At 37.8% G+C, this 21,331-nt stretch overlaps 1 protein-coding gene across 1 annotated transcript in view; it reads left to right on the top strand.

Annotated features, from left to right (window-relative positions):
* Nucleotides 1-18,900, top strand: part of tyms (thymidylate synthetase) — a 34,112-nt gene extending 15,212 nt beyond the window's left edge. Inside the window, exons 3-7 of the mRNA XM_072570392.1 lie at nucleotides 11,739-11,913; nucleotides 12,937-13,038; nucleotides 15,879-16,054; nucleotides 17,311-17,382; nucleotides 18,145-18,900. Of these exons, the coding sequence (XP_072426493.1) occupies nucleotides 11,739-11,913; nucleotides 12,937-13,038; nucleotides 15,879-16,054; nucleotides 17,311-17,382; nucleotides 18,145-18,282 (663 nt within the window). The 3' untranslated portion in view covers nucleotides 18,283-18,900. The remainder of the gene's footprint in view (nucleotides 1-11,738; nucleotides 11,914-12,936; nucleotides 13,039-15,878; nucleotides 16,055-17,310; nucleotides 17,383-18,144) is intronic.
* The last annotated feature ends 2,431 nt before the right edge of the window (nucleotides 18,901-21,331 follow it).

Below are 21,331 nucleotides of genomic sequence, written 5' to 3'. Positions count from 1 at the left end.
AGGGATGGCCTAATAGAGGTTTATAAAATCTTGAGGGGCATGCATATGGTAAATCGCAATGGTCTTTTTCCCTGGATTGTGAGAGTCCAGAACTAGAGGGCTTAGGCTTAGTGTGAGAGGGGAAAGGTTTAAGATGGATCTAAGGGGTAACCTTTTCACACAGTATGGTGCATGTATGAATTGAGCTGCCAGAGCAGTGGTGGAGGCTTGTACAATTACAACATTTAAAAAGCATCTGTATATGTACATGAATAGGAAGGGTTAGAGGCACATGGGCCAAGTGTGGACAAATGGGACTAGATTAATTTTGGATATCTGGTTGGCACAGACGAGTTGGACTGAAGGGTTTGTTTCTCTCCTGTATATCTCTATGCCTCTATGATGAAACAGGAAACAGACAAGAAGTCAAGTATTCACAATTTTTCTCATGGGAATAAACTTTTAGTGTTACTTCTAGTGGTAGGTGAGGGCAAGTTTTAGTGGACTTTATGAAATTGAAAGGAAATTGAGATGAATTATTTGATAAGAACACCAGATAGGAAGAAATCTGAATGTCATGTGGACATACTTTAAAAGTATTTTGATAGGGAAGGAAAGCAAAAGGAGAATGTGTTACTGGTTACAACAGAGTTCAGATAATTCTGAATTGAACATTCCTCAAGTTAAATTGGACAATGAGGAAGTTCTTAAAATTTGGGGTAGATACTTTCCAGAGGAACTTCAAAATGACCTGAAAAAGTTATTACAATCCACATGGGGAGATGTGGGAATAAGCTCGGAATTGCTTATCTAGTTACAAATAATTATAGATAGAGGAAATGCTGTTCCAATTCAGCAACATTCTTATCGACTTAACCCTCTAAAGTTGGCATAAGCTCAAAGAGATTTGAATGCATGCTATAAAGACAATATGATTAAAGTGAGTTGCGGTGAATGGAGATCACCCTTAGTAATAGTACCAAAGTCAGATGGTATCCAATGTTTGTGTGTAGACTATTGCAATGTCAGTGCAGTTATAAAGTCTGATTCATATCCTATTCCAAGTTTGGAAGACTGTTTTGAGAAGGTGGGACAAGCAACATATATATCTAAGTTGGACCTACTAGGATAGTGGCAGATTCCTTTGTCTGAAAGAGTAACACCGAATGGACTGTCCCAGTTTAAAGTCATGCCATTTGGTATGGAAAAAAATGCACCAACCATCTGTTAAAGACTAACCAATAAAGTTATTTTGGAATTATCTAATTGTGTGATGTACATCAACAACCTGGTGATTTTTAGTCACACGTGGATGGGACATTTGGAGCATCTATCGGAATTGTTCGATTTGACTTCCAGGAATAGGCTTGGTGATAAACCTGGCTAAGACTGAGTTTGCAAAAGCCCAAGTCACCTTCCTGGGCCATGTTATTGGACATAGACAGGTGACCTCACGGGATGTGAAAACAAAGGTTATTGGAGAATTTCCCATACTATTGACAAAGAGGGAAGTGCTATGATTTCTGGGACTGAGTGAATTTGTCAGAAGTTTGTACTGAGTTTTAGCAATGTGGTTGCTCCACTGACTGACTTGAAGTGCAGAAAATTTCAGTGGACGAATGAATGTTAAAAAGGCAGTTGACAGCCTGAAAGCTGTTAACCACTGCCCTGGTGTTAGCCATACCTAAATATTCAAGGTGGCTGTCGATGGAGACATGTGGGTGTTGGTACTGTACTTTTGCAGGAAGACGCTGAGAACATAGAAAGGCCTATTGGGTATTTTTTCCAGAAAACTGAATACTCATCGATTAAAAATATTCCACAGTTGAAAAGGAAACCCTGAACTTTATGTTGGTGTTGCAGCATTTGAGCAATTTTACATACTGTGAGTAAGATGTCTGAGACAATTGTATATACTGATCAAAATCCCTTAGTTATTGTAAGAATTAAGGATAGAAATTCCAGATTGTTTAGATGGAGTTTAATCATGCAGCCATTCAATTTGAAAATTATACACATGGCAGAAAGAGAGAACATAATTGCTAACCCGTCACATCTTTGAAGGAAAACTGAGGCATTCGGTGACAGGGGTAATGTGGACTGTTGGAATGAATGTTTGCATGCTTAGAATCATAATGTATATGTATTTTTGTGTACTAATAGCATAAAACTAAAAGTTTTTAAAAATGAAGCCATCGTTGTATATTGATCATTTTTCTTTAAGGTGGGGGGGGTAAGGTATGAAGACATTATGGCTTTGAGGTATATTTTGTCCTTTTGTTTTGCATGTCAAGAGGGATTGAGACAGGTGGCCAAATAGTTTGCTCCAAAGTCAATAAAGTAAACTGCTTGTGAGGCCTTTTTTTTTAAATGTTGGAACAATAGAAACAGTCTGAATGGGTGCGGTCAAGCTCCAGAGAATCAGGATTTCTTTTTAGTTTTAGCCTTCAGCAGTCGTTGCTAAGGTCTTGAAGCTGGATGTGGAAGCTGTTATTCCTCTCTTACAACTAAAAGCTGGGATTCTTTTCCTGATGCTAGAATTGTATGTGAGACAATCTATCTGACTGAGGTTTGCCTTTGCCAAGGGTGTTTATGGGATGTTACTATAATGGAACAGCTAAGCATTTCGATAGAATTACAATTAAGCCAATTTTTTTTAATTTTGTCTGTACTTTAATTAGTGTAAAAATAGTGTGTTTTGCTCAGTGTTGAGTAGCTTGACCAATTAAATTGCATCTGGAGCATAATGCCTTACACTTACCCTTTTCCTACTTTAAAAAAGGTAGGGTCTAGGCTAAATGAATGTTTTGAGGGGTTTTGTTGTGGTCCACAACACACATTTGAAAGAATGAGAGCTGTAATGTTCAAGTCAGATAAGCAAAGGCAATTAACCTTTTACAAAGAAATGTAGATTGAAGTATTTTCTTCACCTGAGTTAACCTAATACCTAATGTGGAAACAATTCACATTTTGGGATTGCATCCATTTCAAAGTATAAAAAAACATCTAGCAGGGTACTGCTATTTTGTGCAGAAACCACAGCAAAGTAGGCATTTTGTTGAGCAAACTGTGTTTGACACAGTTTTGATTTCTCTGACACAGAAAGGGAGAGAGAGGTCTGTGATTAGGTAACACAACCAGCAAGAGAAAAAGGTCTTTATCTGCTCCCACATTCTAACAATAAAAACCTTTGTTTACACATGCTATCTTACATGTTGCACAACATTTCAACAATGAACTCCAGGCTACCAATCATATCTGAATGAAATTATTTTCATAGTAACTCTTTACTACTCAAGTCCCTCAACTCCTTCATGATCACAATTACCTAATATAGGTAGTTTACCATTTTATAAACAATTTTTAGAAAGTTTCAGACATAGCAGTTTATATCCAATATGCCTTTTCATTAGATAAAGAAGGAAAATCTATGACTTAACAGATGAGAATGCTTTATTAATTGTGAAGCTGACCTGTGGAATTGAGGAGCGAGGCAGTGGTTTTGGAGTGGAGGAGTGTTTGTCCCTGATGTCTTGCAGAATTTGGTCATCTTCAGTAGTACTAATCTTTCCCTCCGGTAGGAAAACTCCAGACTTCCTTCCAACAAGAATGCTAGGTTATTTCCCTGAATCTTCTCCCTCTCCCTCTTCCTCAATCCTTGTATTTTCTGTTTGTAACTGCTGTTCCAATTCTTTTCTCTTAACAAGCCTCATTACGCACTTAAGTCTCCCATCTTAACTGAGGTGTGTAAATTGTCAAGCTCCCTTTGTAATTTGTTTCCTAGACTCCTTGCACTTTTTAAAAATTCTGCTGTATGCCTCATGTGAACACTATAGGCAAGCTTGTTAAAGAATGTTTACAACTTTATTTTACCTCTCTTGACTTCCTTCGGGATTTGATGAAAAATAGACTCTTAATCCCCATCAAATTCCTCTAGCACTCCTAATACATCTATTGCTCCAGTTACCCCAGTCTTTGCTGTCAAGCTTCCTAGTTCCTTCTCTAGCATGTGCCAATGGTATTGCACTTCTCTGCTTTCACTTAGTTATTCCACATGCATCTAACTGCAATCTAAGACGACTTCCCAAAATTAAAGCCAATTAAGCCTCGACTTGTATAATATTCCATTTTTGACATCACTGTTGATTTAATATTTGCTAATAATATAAAAGGTTAGTGTAAGATTGCAGCATCGATTATTTTAAATTGAATTATTTACAAATTAAAAGGGACTGCATACAAACACCCGTGAATATGAATTGGGGCATTTACATGTAGGGAGAGACTTGGAGAAAAATTGAGGACAATGAATTCAGAGAAGAAAATAAGATGACTTGCAATGAAAGTTGAAATCAATGAGAACCAGAAATGATTTGGTATGAAATGCAGGGGGAGAAATCGATATATTTACCAAGGTGAGAAACTTGCATGCAACTTGGTTGAAATGGTAGATTTATATTTTTAAAAGAGGCCAAGACATGTGTGGAATAAGGTAAGATTGTGAAAAGTTGCTAGAGGAATAAAGTGCAAAGTGTTAACTGACAATTTGGACAAGGTAAATGCGCGAAGATATAGTCAAAAGGGAAGGTGCCATCACCTCTTGGCCAGATTTGTCAAGGTTATGAAGTCATTGTAACTCATGGATGGCAAGAATGTGGAAAGTGACAGTGTAAGCTGACTCATTGCTGACTTTATGAACTTCTGTCAATGAATGGAACAGAAAATGAGTAGGATGGGGTAGTTAGTGTTGCTTCTCCTGAGAAGGAGTCAAATCTGAGACAGTGGTAGAAGAGCAGAAAGGTTGGGAAGGTGAAACGAGCAACAGCTGAAAGGACAGCGATAGCCTGTTATGATGATATGCAAAATAAAAATTAGGCATGCCCTGATTAATAGTGCGAAATTGAGAAACCAAAGGAGATCTTAGTTTCTGTAAGAATAATAAGGTGATTATAGTAGGACATTTTAACTTTCCAAACTGGGAATGCCATAGTGTTAAGTTTTAGATGGAGAGAAATTTAACGGTGTACAAAAGTTTCTGATTTAGTATGTGGATGTAACTATGAGAGAAGGTGCAAAACTTGACCTACTCTTGGGAAATAAGGCAGGGCTGAGAAGTCAATTGGGGAGCACTTTGGGGCCAGTGATTATAATTCTATTAGTTTTAAAATAGTGATGGAAAAGGATAGACCAGATCTAAAACAAAGTTCTAAATTAGAGAGAGGCTAATTTGTACCGTATTAGGCAAGAACTTTCAAAAGATTGGGTGTGGATGTTCACAAGTACAGGGACAGTTGGAAAAATGGGAAGCCTTCAAAAATGAGATAACGAGTGTCCAGAGACAGTATGTTCCAGTTCATGTGAAGGGCAAGCACTGGTAGGTGTAGAGAATGCTGGATGACTAGACAAGTTGGGGTTTTGGTTAAGACAAATAAAGGAAACATGTCACTTATCGAGTGGATCCCTAGAAGAGTATGAAGTCAGTAAGTGTATAGTTCAAAGATCAAATCAGGAGGTCAAAAAGATGACTTGAGAAAGCTTTGGCAAATAGGGTTAAAGAGAATCCAAAGGGATTCTACAAATACATTAAAGACAACTGGGTAACTAGAGAGAATAGGACCCTGTAAAGGTCAGCAAGACCACCTGTGTGGGACTGCAGGAGAGGGAGGAGGTACTAAACAAGTATTTTTCATCATTGTTTACTCTGGAGAAGGACATGGAAGATAGGCAACATGGGGAAATAAATAGTGACATTTTGAAAAATGTCCATTATTAAAGATGAGGCGTCACTGTACACCTCTTAAATTGTATAACAGTGGATAAATCCCCAGGACCTGATCAGGTGTAGCACAGAACTCTGTGGAGCTAGGGAAGTGATTACTGAGCCCCTTGCTGAGATATTTGAATCCTCAACAGCTATTGGTGAGGTGCCGGAAGACTGGAGGTTGGCTAACGTAGTACCACTATTTAAGAAAGATGGTAAGGAAAAGCCTATAGACCCGGTGAGCCCGATATCTGTGGTGGGCAAGTTGTTGGAAGAAATCCTGAGGGACAGGATTTACATGTATTTGGAAAGGCAAGGACAGATTACTTGTAGTCAATGTGGCTTTGTGTGAAATCGTGCCTCACTAACTTGATTGAGTTTGAAGAAGTACCCAAGAGGATTGATGAGATAAGTGCAGTGGAAGCAAGCTATATGGACTTCAGTAAGGCGTTCGACAAGGTTCCTCATGGTAGACTGGTTAGCAAGGTTAGATCACATGGAATACTAGGAGAACTAGACATTTTGAATTTAGAAATGGCTTGAAGGTAGAAGATAGAGGGTAGTGGTGGAGGGTTGTTTTTTTTTTAGCCCTGTGATCAGTGGTGTGCCACAAAGATTGGTGCTGGGTCCACTGCTTTTTGTCATTTTATATAAATGGTTTGGATGGTGAACATATGAGGTGTTGTTAGTAAATTTGCAGATGATACCTGAATTGGAGGTGGACAGCAAAGAAAGTTACCTTGGAGTACAATGGTATTTTGATCAGATGGAATTTAATTTAGATATATATGAAGTGTTGCATTTTGGAAAGGCAAGTCAGGGCAGGACTTATTCATTTAATAGTAAGGTCCTGGAGAGTGTTGCTGAACAAAGAGACCTTAGAGTGCAGTTTTGTAATTCCTTAAAAGTAGAGTAGAAAAGTTGCAGGTAGATAGGACAGTGAAGAAGCCATTTGGGATGCTTGCCTTTATCGGTCAGTACTTTGAGTATAGGAGTTGGAAGATCATGTAACTGTACAGGACGTTGGTTAGGCCACTTTTGGAATATTGTGTGCAATTCTGGTCTCCTTCCTATCGGAAGGATGTTATGAAACTTGAAAGGGTTCAGAAAAGATTTACAAGGATGTTGCCGGGGTTGGAGGATTTGAGCTATAGGGAGAGGCTGAATAGGCTGGGGCTGATTTTCACTGGTGTGTTGAAGACTGAGGGGTGACTTTATAGAGGTTTATAAAAATCATGAGCATGGATAGGGTAAATAGTCCCTGGGGTGGGGGAGTCCGAACAAGAGGGCATAAGTTTAGGGTGAGAGGGGAAAGATATTTTAAGGGACCTAAGGGCAACTACTTCACACACGGTGGTACGGGTATGAAATTAGCTGCCAGAGGAAGTGGTGGAGGCTGGTACAATTACAGTATTTAAAAGGCATCTGGATGGGTATATGAATAGGAAGGGTTTGGAGGGATATGGGCCAAGTGGTGGAAAATGGAACTAGGGTGAGTATGGATATCTGGTCGGTTTGGACGAGTTGGACCGAAGGGTCTGTTTCCATGCTGAACATCTCTGACTCTATGGTTCTATAGTTACATCACTATTGAAATACTGCATTCACTTCTGGTCTCCCTGCTATAGGAAAGTTGTTACAGTATATTCCTGTTGGGGTGAAAGGGAATGCTGGATGCTTAAAGAAATTGAGGGTTTGATTAGGAAAAAGGAAGCATATGACAGGTATAGATAGGATTGATCGAGTCCTTAGAGGCAGTAGGAGTATACTTAAGAGGGGAATCAGGAGGGCAAAAAGGAGACATGATGTAGCTTTGGCAAATACAGTTAAGGAGAATCCAAAGGGTTTTTACAAATACATTAAGGACAAAAGGGTACCTAGGGAGAGAATAGGACCACTCGAAGATCAGCAAGGTGCCTTTGTGTGGAGCTGCAGGAGATGGGGTAGATATTAAAGGAGTATTTTGCATCAGTATTTACTGTGGAAAAGGACATGGAAGATATAGAATGTAGAGAAATAGATGGTGACATCTTGAAAAATATCCATATTACAGAGGAGGAAGTGCTCGATGTCTTGAAATGCATAGAAGTGGATAAATCACCAGGACCTGATCAGGTGTACCCTAGAACTCTGTGGGAAGCTAGGGAAGTGATTGCTGGGACTCTTGCTGAGATATTTATATCATCAATAGTCACAGGTGAGGTGACGAAAGACGGGAGGTTGGCAAATGTGGTGCCACTGTTTAAGAAGGATGGTAAGATCAAGCCAGGGAACTACAGACCAATGAGCCTTACGTCGGTGGTGGGGCAAGTTGTTGAGGGAATCCGGAGGGCCAAGATATATATGTATTTGGAAAGGCAAGGACTGATTCAGGATAGTCAACATGGCTTTGTGCATGGGAAATCATGTCTCACAAACTTGACTGAGTTTTGTTTTGAAGAAGTAACAAAGAAGCTTGATGGTGGTGGATGTGATCCATATGGACTTCAGTCAGGCATTCGACAAGATTCCCCATGGGAGATTGGTTAGCGAGGTTAGATCTCATGGAATACAGGGAGAACTAGCCATTTGGATACAGAACTGGCTCAAAGGTAAAGACAGAGGGTGGTGGTGGAGGCCTGTGACCAGAGGAGTGTCACAAGGATAGGTGCTGGGTTCACTACTTTTCATCATTTTATGTAAATGATTTGGATGTGAGCATAAGACACAGTTAGTAAGTTTGCAGATGATACCAAAGTTGGAGGTGTAGTGGACAGCGAAGAAGGTTACCTCCGATTACAACGGGATCTTGATCAGATGAGCCAATGGGCTGAGAAGTTGCAAATGGAGTTTAATTCAGCTAAATGGTGTAATATAATTGCAACATTTCAAAGGCATCTGGATGGATATATGAATAGGAAGGATTTAGAGAGATATGGGTGAAATGCTGGCAAATGGAACTTGTTGGCATGGACGAGTTGGACCGAAGGGTCTGTTGCCATGCTGTATATCTCTAAAATTTTAAAGCCATGGAATAGTGAGATAGTAGAAGACACCTATTGTCTTGTAGTGGAGTCAGTAAACTGATCTCCATGTGTGGGGACAAGACAGTCAAGATACTCTTCTAACCTTGAATACTTTTATCATTTGTAATGCAAAAGAAGTAATTTCTAAGACAGGTACTACTTATTTAACATTGCCCTGTATCGTATTATTTTACTTAACTTTTTTTTTAAAGGGCGTGTTTCTTCACATTGATCTTTCTCTTTTACGTTGTGGATCATCCTGCATCAGTCATCTTATGCTAGAACCTGATCAGCACTTCGAAAAGTTAAAGAAATTAAAAAAGTAGTTGACAGAGTGGAAGAGGAGACATCTGAATCTGTGCTACTCAGGCTTTTTTAAACTTTAGTCAGCAACACAGCAAGTGGTGGAAATGAGCTGCCTTATTGATGTTAAAGTACCTATTTGAGTCAGCTCAGGGAATCCCTGATGGACTTGACCTGTAAGCCCCTCTCTGTTTGTCCCAGAGATCATACTCTGTGGTAGTCTAGATTATAAAACTCTTACAGTTTAATTTAAATTGTTAGCCTTATTTATCAATGGCATAAATGTTACACGAGAACGTAGATACCTACAAGCCAGGCTTGAGCTAAGAGTTTAAAACCATTAGCAGAGTCGCGGTGCCAGCTTTAACCCCCAAGAGCTGTCTCGGGCTACTCCCTTTATTCCTGCAAACAAGCTGTCTTTATACAGAAATTTGTATTAAAATTACAAAAACACTATATGTCCTTAATCAGATAAGCAGCAATAAATTAGCAAAGGCTTACAGAGGAAGAGAAATTCATTGACAGGTCTGAGTACGCTTGACTAATTAAGCTAAATGTACATCAAAGTGGGAACCCTGACCCAAGCCAGGCCAAATGGTCAATTCCTTTGGCCAGATCACCTTAACAGTACATCGTAACAAGAGACTAGTTTAAATTATGTGGGAAAGGTCATGAGGTAACCTCGCTCAGCTAACATGCCCACTATCATACTACAAAATGACGTTTTCTTTTAATATCATAAATTCCAAAAATGCAAATTAAATTCATAACATTCCCGGATCTCTAGCTCCAGGGAACAACACAAACATTCAATCCATGACAAGCAAGTGTACACTCCAATCAGACCACAAAGAGTTAACCTTTTACATCAGTTTCCATCCTGTCGCTCCCTCACTGAGTCCCTTGAGCCATTACGTCAGTGAATGTAATTTTCAGAGGACTGTTTTCTCTCTCTCTTTCTCACACATGAACATCTTGCAACTTTCTTACTATGTCAGTTTCAGGGTTTGTTTTTTTCCTAGCTTATTGGGGTAATGAGACATTCACATTCCAGAACAGTCAAGATTAGGGCACTGAGCTTCATAAATTCAAATCTGCTCAGTGTGGTATACGTGAGAATGTAATCAGGATTCTTCTGTTAAGTGCATATTCCATTCAGCTTATTAAATTACAAGTTATTTTCCTATTGAGTATGAGTTTTGTTAAGAGTCTTCAGTATAAACCAGAAACTCAGTTATCCAACATGGGGGGAGAAGGAAATACTGCCATACATTCCACAAGTGAACAAATGTTATCACCTTATTTACATTGACCCATTGAAACTAAGAACAGATGCTGCTGTTTCCCCCAACCATGGTCAAGTGCTTTCCTGCATCTCCTGTAACAGGAAGCTTTCTCAAAGAGATCGAGGAAAACTACCAGCCCAGCAGTTAAATTGGACTCTTTAAATGTCTTGATGATAGGAAAATGAGAAGTGTACATAAGAGGCAGCTGCAGCAGTCAAAATGAGTGGAAATAGTCAGTCATATTGTTGGTAAAATCAAAGTTCACAAAACGTTTTCTGTTGGCAGAGTTAGTTGTGCCAAAAGCAGCATAATGAAACATCTGGCAAGTGCTTTTCTAAAGTGGTCATCGAGATGTACGGCATGGAAACAGACTCTTTGGTCCAATTTGTCCATGCCGACCAGATATCCTAAATTAACCTACTCCCATTTACCAGCACTTGACCCATATCCCTCTAAACCCTTCCTATCATATACCCATCCAGATGCCTTTTAAATGCTGTAATTGTATGAAAAAAACCCCCAAATCTTGTATGAATATTTACAGAATGAGCAGGGTTAGGGTTGTCAGGAGGTTTCAGTGGACATTCCTATCTGCACAGCATCAAGATGACTGGCATGGCTACAACATCCTCAAGTACATTGACAACATTAAAGAAAGAAAACTGCAGATGCAGGAGGATCAGAAACAAATACAGACATTGCTGGAAAAACTTAGAAGGACTGGCAACATCTGTGGGGAAAAAAATAAAAGTTAATCCTTTGTTTACAGTGACCCTTCAGAAGTTCCAGATGCTGCCAGACCAGTTGAAGTTTTATAGCAGTTTCTGTTTTTTGCATTGACAACATTGCTGGATGATTCATGGTGCGAAACCTCATTTTTGTGCCTGGGCTTTGTATGGCAAAAGGTGTTGTGTCTAGTGTGTCTGACCAACTGTCAATGGCAAAGGAGGATCTTGTGATGCTAACTGGACTGCAGTGATTAAGAAGGCAGCTCACCACTACCACCTCTGGTCAATTAGTGATGAGCAATAAATACTGGCCTAGGTTGTCATATATCCAGTGTAGAAATGTTTCAAAGAAAGTGTGCTAAGGGTTTCCAGCTTCCTTAGTCCTGCAGCCTCTCAAAATTACAATCAACATGTTTACTTCCTCCAGTATAATCTGTTTTAAAATTCTACAGCAAGGTCTTGGGAACTTGTACTCCTTCAGTTTTAAGTTCTCAGTACCTGTTCCTTTGTGATTATAGTTTTCACCCTCCATTTGGCTGTTTGATTTACAAGTATTTCTGGGATGCTGTTTTAGAGTGAAGACAAATAGTCTGTTCAGTCCTTCTGAGGTTTACTTACTTTCCATTATTACTTTCTGGAATAATGTTGGCAATTTATATCTTCAATTTTATTTCAGGGATCTACCAATTCTAAGGAGTTGTCAGAAAAGGGGGTTAGAATTTGGGATGCCAATGGATCGCGAGACTTTCTGGACAAGCATGGATTTTCAAACCGAGAGGAGGGTGATTTGGGGCCTGTTTATGGCTTCCAGTGGAGGCACTTTGGGGCTGAATACAAGGACATGCATGCAGGTTAGGAAAGATTAACATGTTGTACCAAATCTCAGTTTACTGTACATACTCGCGTATAGGTCGTGTTCACGTACAAGTCAACCCCTTATTTTGGCCAAAAAATCTTTGTATTTCCCATATATCTCGTGTATAATTTGAACCTACTATAACGCATTAAATTTCATTTATTCATTCAGACCAGTAACTCTACTCGTCGCTCTTTGTTTACTATATCGCATTTCTATTCATTCATTCATACCTCTACTTACCGCACTTAGTTTACTACAGCAAGTTTTGGTTGATTGATTCGTTCATTCATTCAGACCAGTGCTACGTCTATCGGTGCTTATTGTACTCTGTTCACTATATATCCAAAAGTTAATATTGTTAAAAAGCTAATCATTTTAATTGTGCCATTATATCTGAATACAAGTGAGATAAATTAGCTACATGCCAGTATATCCTTAATTCTTTGACAAATGTGTTAATGTTGCTAAGGTTCATAACATAAAAGAGTAAATGGGAGGGAAACGGAAGAATTTGGCAGGAAAGTTCAAGACACTTACACACTTGGAATTTAATAAATTTTAATAATTTTTAAGTGTGCCATTATACCAGACTGTGATGATGTGGAATAGTGTGATTTTTGCAGGATTTCCATTTGTTAAATCAACATTTTAAAATTTTGTACAGGCTGCTTGTTTTTATCTGGTAATTACCTTTACAGTAATCCATTGTTTTTTTTTCTTTACCCTGGATTAGTTATGTGATCAAATCAATTTTTGCTAATAAAACAGTATTTCACTATACAGCATGAATTTCAGCCCCTCAAAGCTTGTGCCCATGTACTAATTGACTGCCTAATTTCACCTTTTAAAAAAAGCCTTCAAAATTCGACCTATAAAAGAGTATATATGGTAATTTTAAGTTACTAGGATATTGCTATTTCCATTGGAAGAAATAGTCAAATAAAACTAATTTAAATGTGGTGAATGGAGTACTTTGGGGCACTTTTCTCATTATTTGCTTACTTTACGATTGCAGATTACTCTGGTCAAGGAGTTGATCAACTCCAGAATGTAATTGACACCATTAGAAACAACCCTGATGATCGCAGAATCATCATGTGTGCTTGGAACCCTAAAGGTAAAAAAGAAACAAGCTGAGAAATTAAAGAAGTGGTAGTAGCACAGTAATAATGTTACTGGATTATTAATCCAGAAACCTAGGCTAATGTTCTGGGGGCTTGGGTTTGAATACCACTATAACAGATGAAATGTCACTTCAGAAAGTCTGTGATTAAAAGCTAGTACAATGGCAACCATATAACATTGATTGGAACAAATAAAATTCTGGTTCGCTCAAGGAAATCTGTCATTGTTTCCTGTTCTGGCCTACATATGATTCCAGACCACCAGCAATGTGGTTGATTAGATTAGCTTCCCTAAAGTGTGGAAACAGGCCCTTCGGCCCCAACAAGTCCACACCGACCCTCTTACGAGTAACCCACCCAGAGCCATTTCACTCTGATTAATGCACCTAACACTGGGCAATTCACTTGACTTGACCCGCACATCTTTGAACTGAGGGAGGAAACCGGAGCAGCCAAAGGAAACCTACTCAGACACTGGGAGAATGTGCATACTCCACATAGGCAGTTGCCCAAGGCTGGGATTGAACCTGGGTCCCTGGTGCTGTGAGGCAGCAGTGCTAACCACTGAGCCACCAGGCCACCCCAACTTTACTTATGTACGATGGCCCTTATTTTCCAGTTCAATTTAGGGTACTTGGTCAACACACACAGGGTCTGTCTCCAAACCCCTGGAACTTCTGTTTTCAATTGTACAGTGGAATAACTTTAGATTCCAACTAGTGTACATTTTCCTCGTTGAACTGCCCTTGTTGATTTAACTCTTTCCAAACTGCAACAAACAGCATGATCGATTACATCATTATATTCTGATTGGCCTAGGTAATTGCTAATTGCTTTAAGGGATGCCTGACCATTCTCTAATTGCCTTTTAAGGGTGATTGATGTCACCTCCCACTGTCTCCTGACTGGTCCTTCCAATTGTCAATTATTCATCCATCTGCTTCATTATGGTTTGGTGTTGTTTCCTTTATAACTCTGCTAAGATAAAGGGCCAGTTTAATATTTTCTTTACCTAATTGTTTAGGAAAGTGAGATGTCAGCTATCAGAACCCAATTTTCATTTAATTGTCATATTTAATAAGCACTTACATCAATTTATCAGTGATCGTTCATTTTGCCTGGAATTAGATTTTTAAAAGATAACACATATAGTGGAAAAGGTTGCTTATAACTAAATCATAAAACTAATGCAGAAGATCACAAAGTATTGTTATAAAGCGTGCTTTAAAAAAAGGTGCAGTAGTGAGATACTCACATATTCAGTCAACACATACGTGGTCCAGAGTACTAAAATTGTAAGAATTGTACTCTGTTAAACTCAAACGCACTGCTATAAAGTACATTTTAATTACAAAAATTGTTTAGTCAAATTTAATTGTTTCTATTCTACTACAAATTAAAACAAAGACTGTGTGCAGAACCAGCTGTTATCAAGATTTTCTCCCCAAATAACTCGCAACTCCGTCCGCCTCATTTGTTGCTCGGTAAGGATTTAACAGGGTAGAAGGATGTTAACTACTTCTCATAAGCTGGCTCTGTGAAATGGATTTGAACTAATAAAGGGTCTCCAAGACATTACATTTATACTGTTCAAAATCTCGTGGTGCATTTCTTTAAGTCAGGTTAAACAGTGTCATATAACACTAAAATACTAAATGTCTACAGTGGTTGTCATTGATCAAATTATTAATGTATTCAATCAGTGATATATTTTGATTATAAGTAAGCTAAATTAGTAATTAAATATTAATTTCCTTACTAGTCCTGCAAGTATTATTGAACTTGGTATCCTTGTCATTAAGGACAGGGAAGTTGGCCAAGATTCTTACAGTTGACTGCAGTGTAGTGAGGTTCATATATTTAGCTGTCTGGTAAAGATAGATTGCAATGTTTTTCCTTCATGCGGCTGCCTTGCTTCAAGCTTTTTCAAACTTATAAGCTCTCAGCTTAAAAATATAGAGTATGGGAGCTAGGCTGACTCACTAAAGCAAAGGCAGTTGCAGCGTATAAAGCACTCCGGATGGAAACACTCTTCAGCCCAACCTGTCCATGCCGACCAGATATCCTAAATTAGTCTCCCATTGACTCGTTTTCCCTCTAACTCCTTCCTATCCGATAACCCATCCAGATGCCTTTTAAATGTTGTAATTGTACCTGTCTCCTCCACTTCCTCTGGTAGCTCATTCCAAACATGCACTACTCTCCGCTTAAAAAAAGATGCCCCTTATGTCCCTTTTAAATCTTTCCCCTCTCACCTCAAACTTATGCCTTCTGGTTTTGGATTCCCCTATCCCGGAAAAAGACCTTGACTATTCACCCTATTCATGCCCTTCATGATTTTTTAAACCTCCTATAAGATTTATAGAGCCTCCAAAACTCCAGCGAAAATGGCCTCTCCATATAGCTGAAACTCTCCAATCCTGGCAGCATCCTTGTAAATCACTTGAAATTGGCTTTTAATGACTGAAGGAAATTCTAAGGTGTGCGAGAATATGGCTCCTGTTGGAAATAGTAGATGCATTAATGTGATCCATAGCTACTGAGATCCCTTTAGGTTGATTTTTATAGTTTTGTTACTATATGCAATTATTATAATGGTAAACTAATGGAAATTTATCCTTATAATTTGACTCAGCTAGTGAAGCTAACACGTAATTTAGTCAAGTAAGCTGGAAACCAAACAGCATAGCTAAATTGAGTTTATTTGAAGACTTCAAGCTGCTATCTGGTGCCCAAACTTAATTTCAGTGAATATATTTTCTACTTTACTACAAAGCAAATCCCATTGTTGTTTTGCTTTAATTAACTTATTATTTTCTGATTAATTCTGCAGATGTTCCTCATATGGCTTTGCCTCCCTGCCATGCTCTATGTCAGTTCTATGTGTGTAATGGAGAGCTATCCTGTCAGCTGTATCAGCGATCAGGAGATATGGGCCTTGGTGTCCCATTCAATATAGCCAGCTACTCATTGCTGACATACATGATTGCACATATCACAGGACTAAAGGTACTTTGAACTTGAAGCATTTGCATCTTCTGAAGTGTAATCGTTGTTATGTAGGCAAATTTATATCATTGATGCAGCGCAAATAGCAAATTAAATAAGTGACCAATTAATCAGTTTGCCTGATAGTGTTGATTGAAGCAGTTTATGAAATCCATTGTACTAGGAGAAACCCTTTTTTTTTCCTTTGAGTAGAGTACTGGGAACTTTTTATGTACAGTAAGGCTAACTGTACACTTAATATCTCATCCAAAAGACAACATCTGGGACTGTGAAGTACTCTTTTTAATGATAACATTCTCAAGCCTTTTTTTACCATTCCTTCTGACTGTCAAAGATGTCCTACCAGGCAAGTCAAGCAGTAATGTGAACAAAAGTATTGATGGAATTAATGCAGTGGAAAATTTGATATGGATTACAATGGGAAACAGTAGATGTTGGATTTTGCATTTAAGGGCAGAGCCACCTATTGATGTTTAAAGATTTGTTGGTGGAGACTTCCTCTAATCTGCAGTCTTTTCCAGTGCAGTGCTTATGACAGGGATGTATGACAGCTGAGAGTTGGGCAAGATTGAAGAAATCTCAGTGAGACATCGAGTCTAGAGGAGAATAAATCCGTAAATCTAAATTAGATTTGAAAGTAAAATAAGGATTGGGAAATACATTTAGGATTGGGGAGAAAAAAAAGGAAAAAGGGCAAAAGTTTGGCAAAAAAATTCTTAAAATTCCCAATGCTTTCTTCTGAAAGGAAAAGACATAATTTTTCAGGACCTGCGGTTTGTTCATTATATATTGATTATGTTATTTAACAGCCCTTTACTCCTGAAAATACTAACTAATACATAGGTTTTAAATGGGAAGCTAGGGGTGTAAGTGCAGCAACTTCAACAGTAACAGTCATTTCAATGCCCTGTGTATCAGCAAGTACTGCAACTCTGCACCATACAGAAAAGCAGGCTTTTAGCAACCTCTGGAATTTCATGCTTAATTTTGTGTATGTGCTCCATTAGCTGCTATAATTTGCTTTCTAATAATACACTCATTAGGCTTCATCATTGGCTCTTAATGCAGTTTCCTGATCACTTAGAAAAAGAATGTAGTGGTTACGCTGACCAGTGTCAGACCACTGGTTCTTTCTATTCCATAACTAATTTAGATACTCCTTGTAAGGTTTGACAAATGTCAGTGTTCCTTTGACTAGATAAGCTGCAGTGATGAATGCTAGTCAGCCTCCTAATGACTATTTGCTCTCCTTTCAGCCTGGTGATTTTATACATACATTGGGCGATGCTCATGTTTACAACAACCATATTGAGGCATTGAAAATTCAGGTAAATATACTGGAGTAAGCATAAATATATGTCCATTTCCAAGGTTCCCACCTTGACAGTGGGGAAAAATGGCTGATTATCCTGTGCTAGTGGTGTGAGGAACAGGGGTTTCACTGAATCTTCTGTCACTGGAGACAATGGAGAGTTTGGACATGAGTATATAAAATAATTTTACCAAGTACTATGAAAATTTGTTTTCATATTTACATATTTAATCAAAAGTTATGGGATGTTTAATCTATCACTGAAAAAAGGTAATGTTAACATTGCTGGCAAAGTCAGCATTGGTTGCCATCCCTAACTGTACTGGAGAGGGTGATGCTGAGTTAAAATGGGCTCTTAATAGACATTATGAGCACTTAGGAATGCAGGTTAACTTTGTGTTCATTCAAAAAATAGGTGGAAAAATTCATTAGATGAATTTCTCTTAACAGAACTTGCAGGGACATGAGGAAATGATCAGGCTCCTCCTGTAACAATTCTGTTCAGGCATTTGTAACATAATATCTTCACATCCAAATTGTGGAGGTTTCTTTATGAAAGAATATTGGGAAAGTAACAATTTATTCTATTTCCCATTATTTAAAAAAATCAAAATGCTTGAGAAATGTAAATCCATTTCAATACAGTGAGAGTTTTCCTTCCACTTGCACAGAATTGTGCTGATGTATACTCAAATTTGTAATGTAAAATTTTTGCATTTTAAAGCACTGTATTGGTTTTGCTAATGTACTTCAACATACCTGTACTACTTTGATGTAGCTCCAGCGTGAACCTAGACCTTTTCCAAAATTGAAGATATTACGCAATGTGGAAAGTATCAACGACTTCAAAGCAGAAGATTTCAAGTTAGAAGGTTATAATCCACACCCTACAATCAAAATGGAAATGGCTGTTTAACTTCCCTATTTGTCTACCTGATCTGATAAATGAAAGCTGAAGACTGAGGGGGAAAAGGACTGATGACGTTCTATAATGGTTTTGTGGAAGCTGCAGCCCCCTTGAAATTATTTTGATAACCGATATATGTCTCTCCAGTCAAAGTTATGTATCAGTCTGAATTGCGATGAAGTTATACGGTATATGCATTCTAAAAGCTGTCAATAAAAGTTTGTTTTCCTCCTTTTGACAAAATCATAATGCTAAGCTTTAAATCCCAGGAGGCTCTTTGTAGGCTGTTCGGGCAACTGATGATGTGGCTTTCACAGTGAAATGAATAACATTGCAAAGGGAAATATTGTGAAAGGTATGCAATCTGCAATAACAAGGTTTTTTACATTTGTCCTGATGTAAAAGTGCTTGCTTTTTCCTTTCACAAACCTGATTACTCAGAAATTGTTATGTATTTTCTAATGTTACATTCGGGTGAAGAGTGATGGAATGGCTCCTGTTTTTTGTTAATGTATATACTTGCTTTCATTCTATTAAAAGGTGCACAAAGATTATGTTTTACATTTTTTAAAAAAAAGGAACAGTATTTGTTGTACTTAGTCTAATAAAATAATTGAAAACTCTTGACTTCTGTTGTCCTCAGGTTTTCTCACTCATTCTGTAACTTATGAGAGAATATGTCAGAATGAAATGATTAGATAAAATAGTTTTTATAGAGCTTGATAAAAGTTAAAGATTTAAGGGTTTCATAGTCTGATATCTGATTCCAGGCTGAGCTCGGTAGTCATACCTGGTATAGTGGAGATAGTAGCTGCCAAAGTCACAGCTGTGGATAGTCATTCAGCAGATGGGCTGAAATGTGCAGGTGGAATGGGAAGAGAAAGTAGCCCACTTGAGATTTCAGTTTTTGTGGTATTGCTGGCTTCTGAACAAAGACAATTGCTTAAATGCAAAGGAGAGTTTGACTTGTCATGTGATCTCTGGTTTACCAGTTATACAAAAATTATTATTGGTACTAGATTCCAGGTACATAGGTTAAATATATAGATTATCACTGAGTGAATTAACTTCTCAACCAGTTTGTTATTTTGTGATTATAATTAATGCAGAGCCTCCACCTAGGAGATTGTACCAGCTGTTTGGGTGTTTATTGAATGTGTTGGGAAATGATTGCATTTCCATTCATTCGAGGTGATTTTCTCTGGAGTTTTCTTGATAGATCCCAAAGCTACTGAGTCATGCAAATATTCAACCATCTTTGAAATTGCTGTTTCGAGGCACTGGAATATTGTTCAGTGGTTTTCAACCAGTAACTCATAATTTTGACGGTAAACTTTAACAAATGTAAAACTATTCCAATTCCAGAACTTTTGGTACCATATTAATGGATTGATTTTTGTCTCTCAATGAAGCATTATCAGTCTTCATTGACCTCTAAGAAAGCAACTCAAAAATCAAGTGATCTCAGTGATATGGATTTCTCCTTTCCTAACATGGTTTTAAGTCTGGTGCCTCATCTAAGAATTCTATTGGTATCAATTAGCTGATACCTAAAAAAACCATTATCCAATTTGATTGATGTATCCTCTCAGATGCAAACTAAGAAATTAAAAAACCTAGTGACCTTCACTTCCAGTTTTAATTTTCAGATTGTGAGCTACATCGTAAGCATTTTGAAACTTTTCCTAATTGTTATAACTGCAGTTGAAGCAGTGTAGTCTTGTTCTTTAATCCCACCACTCCAGTGGTCACAACATAAATTAAATATGCCAATTAAAATATTTTTGTAGGAGGTCTAAACTAAAATGACCCATCAAACACATTTCTCAAATAAATAACTTTTATAAGACAGATTAAAATGAAAAGGATTCAAAATTAATTAACAGACTGAGGTATGGAAGTGTAAATGTGACTTTCTAAATAACCTCTTACAATATTTTCCCCTCGCTACATGGTGTGTGTATTTTCTCTGCACAAATAACCTTGGTTTAAAAAAACTGCCCATTAAATATTGGTTTTTGAAGTGACCAAAAAAGTATGAAATATTCAAGATGGTTTTCAGTTGGCATTGCACATGTGAAGTGGTATCACTAAATTCAGGTAATTATCACTGGCACATTTTCAGAAGCAGTTCATTTAGGAAATATCAATAGCTCTTTCAGTGGCTGGATTGCTGTTTATCATCATTCTGAACCCTCACATGGGCGTTCTCCGAACAACAAAGGATGACCTAGGTAACTTCTCCCAGCAAGTTGCACGCTAACGTGTCTCCAAACAATATCCAAAACAAAAGCTAACTTCTGACAGCTACAAACCAAGACAAATTATTTTCAATAATTTGAATTTGTCTTGTGATCTCTTTTAAGAATCTGATCCAGGTTATTTCCTCAGTCTTTTTAGGCAAATGATAGTTCACAATCCTATAAACACAACTGTTTTTTTTAAAAACTGCATCCCCATCACATAATAGAAAAATTTAACATTTCATAAACATAAAATGAGTTTTCAAGAACAGTGAAAGTATTTAGCAGTAAATACAAAACTTAATACATTTTCAAAATCTAGTTTTGTCTCATTCAAACAAGTATAACAAGGGCTTTTTTTCTATTTGTAGCAAGATAATGTTACAACACGGAGGTGAACCCCTTTCTTTGTTAAACCAAACATCCAGAAAAGTTTGCCTCGACTTGTATTCTGTTAAATGAGGGAGAGAGAACTCCCAAGTTCCCCTATTTAAAGAAAATAATATGAATTTAATGTTCACTTTTGCAGTTATTAAATAAACAGAAACTATTCACAAATCTAAGCCCCCCCTTTTAACAGTTGAAGTCAGATAGCAAAACAATGTAAAAATATGATATTCCAATAAGATGCTTATTAAAGTTACATTGTCTGGATTTGAGGTTCAGTTAATCTCTCCTGTGTCTTCACTTTGTCAACTGCTGATCTCCCTGGGTAGTTGTGTTTTTACTCAGAATGCTTTACATGAAAAGGTACCTTTGATAGAGAGTGTTTTCTAATTTCTTTGAGAGCAAGATGTTAGATTGGCATGTAAGTT

Source organism: Chiloscyllium punctatum, chromosome 5 (genome assembly GCF_047496795.1).
Source record: "Chiloscyllium punctatum isolate Juve2018m chromosome 5, sChiPun1.3, whole genome shotgun sequence".
Lineage (NCBI taxonomy): Eukaryota > Metazoa > Chordata > Chondrichthyes > Orectolobiformes > Hemiscylliidae > Chiloscyllium > Chiloscyllium punctatum.
This window is presented reverse-complemented; position numbering and strand designations above follow the sequence as displayed.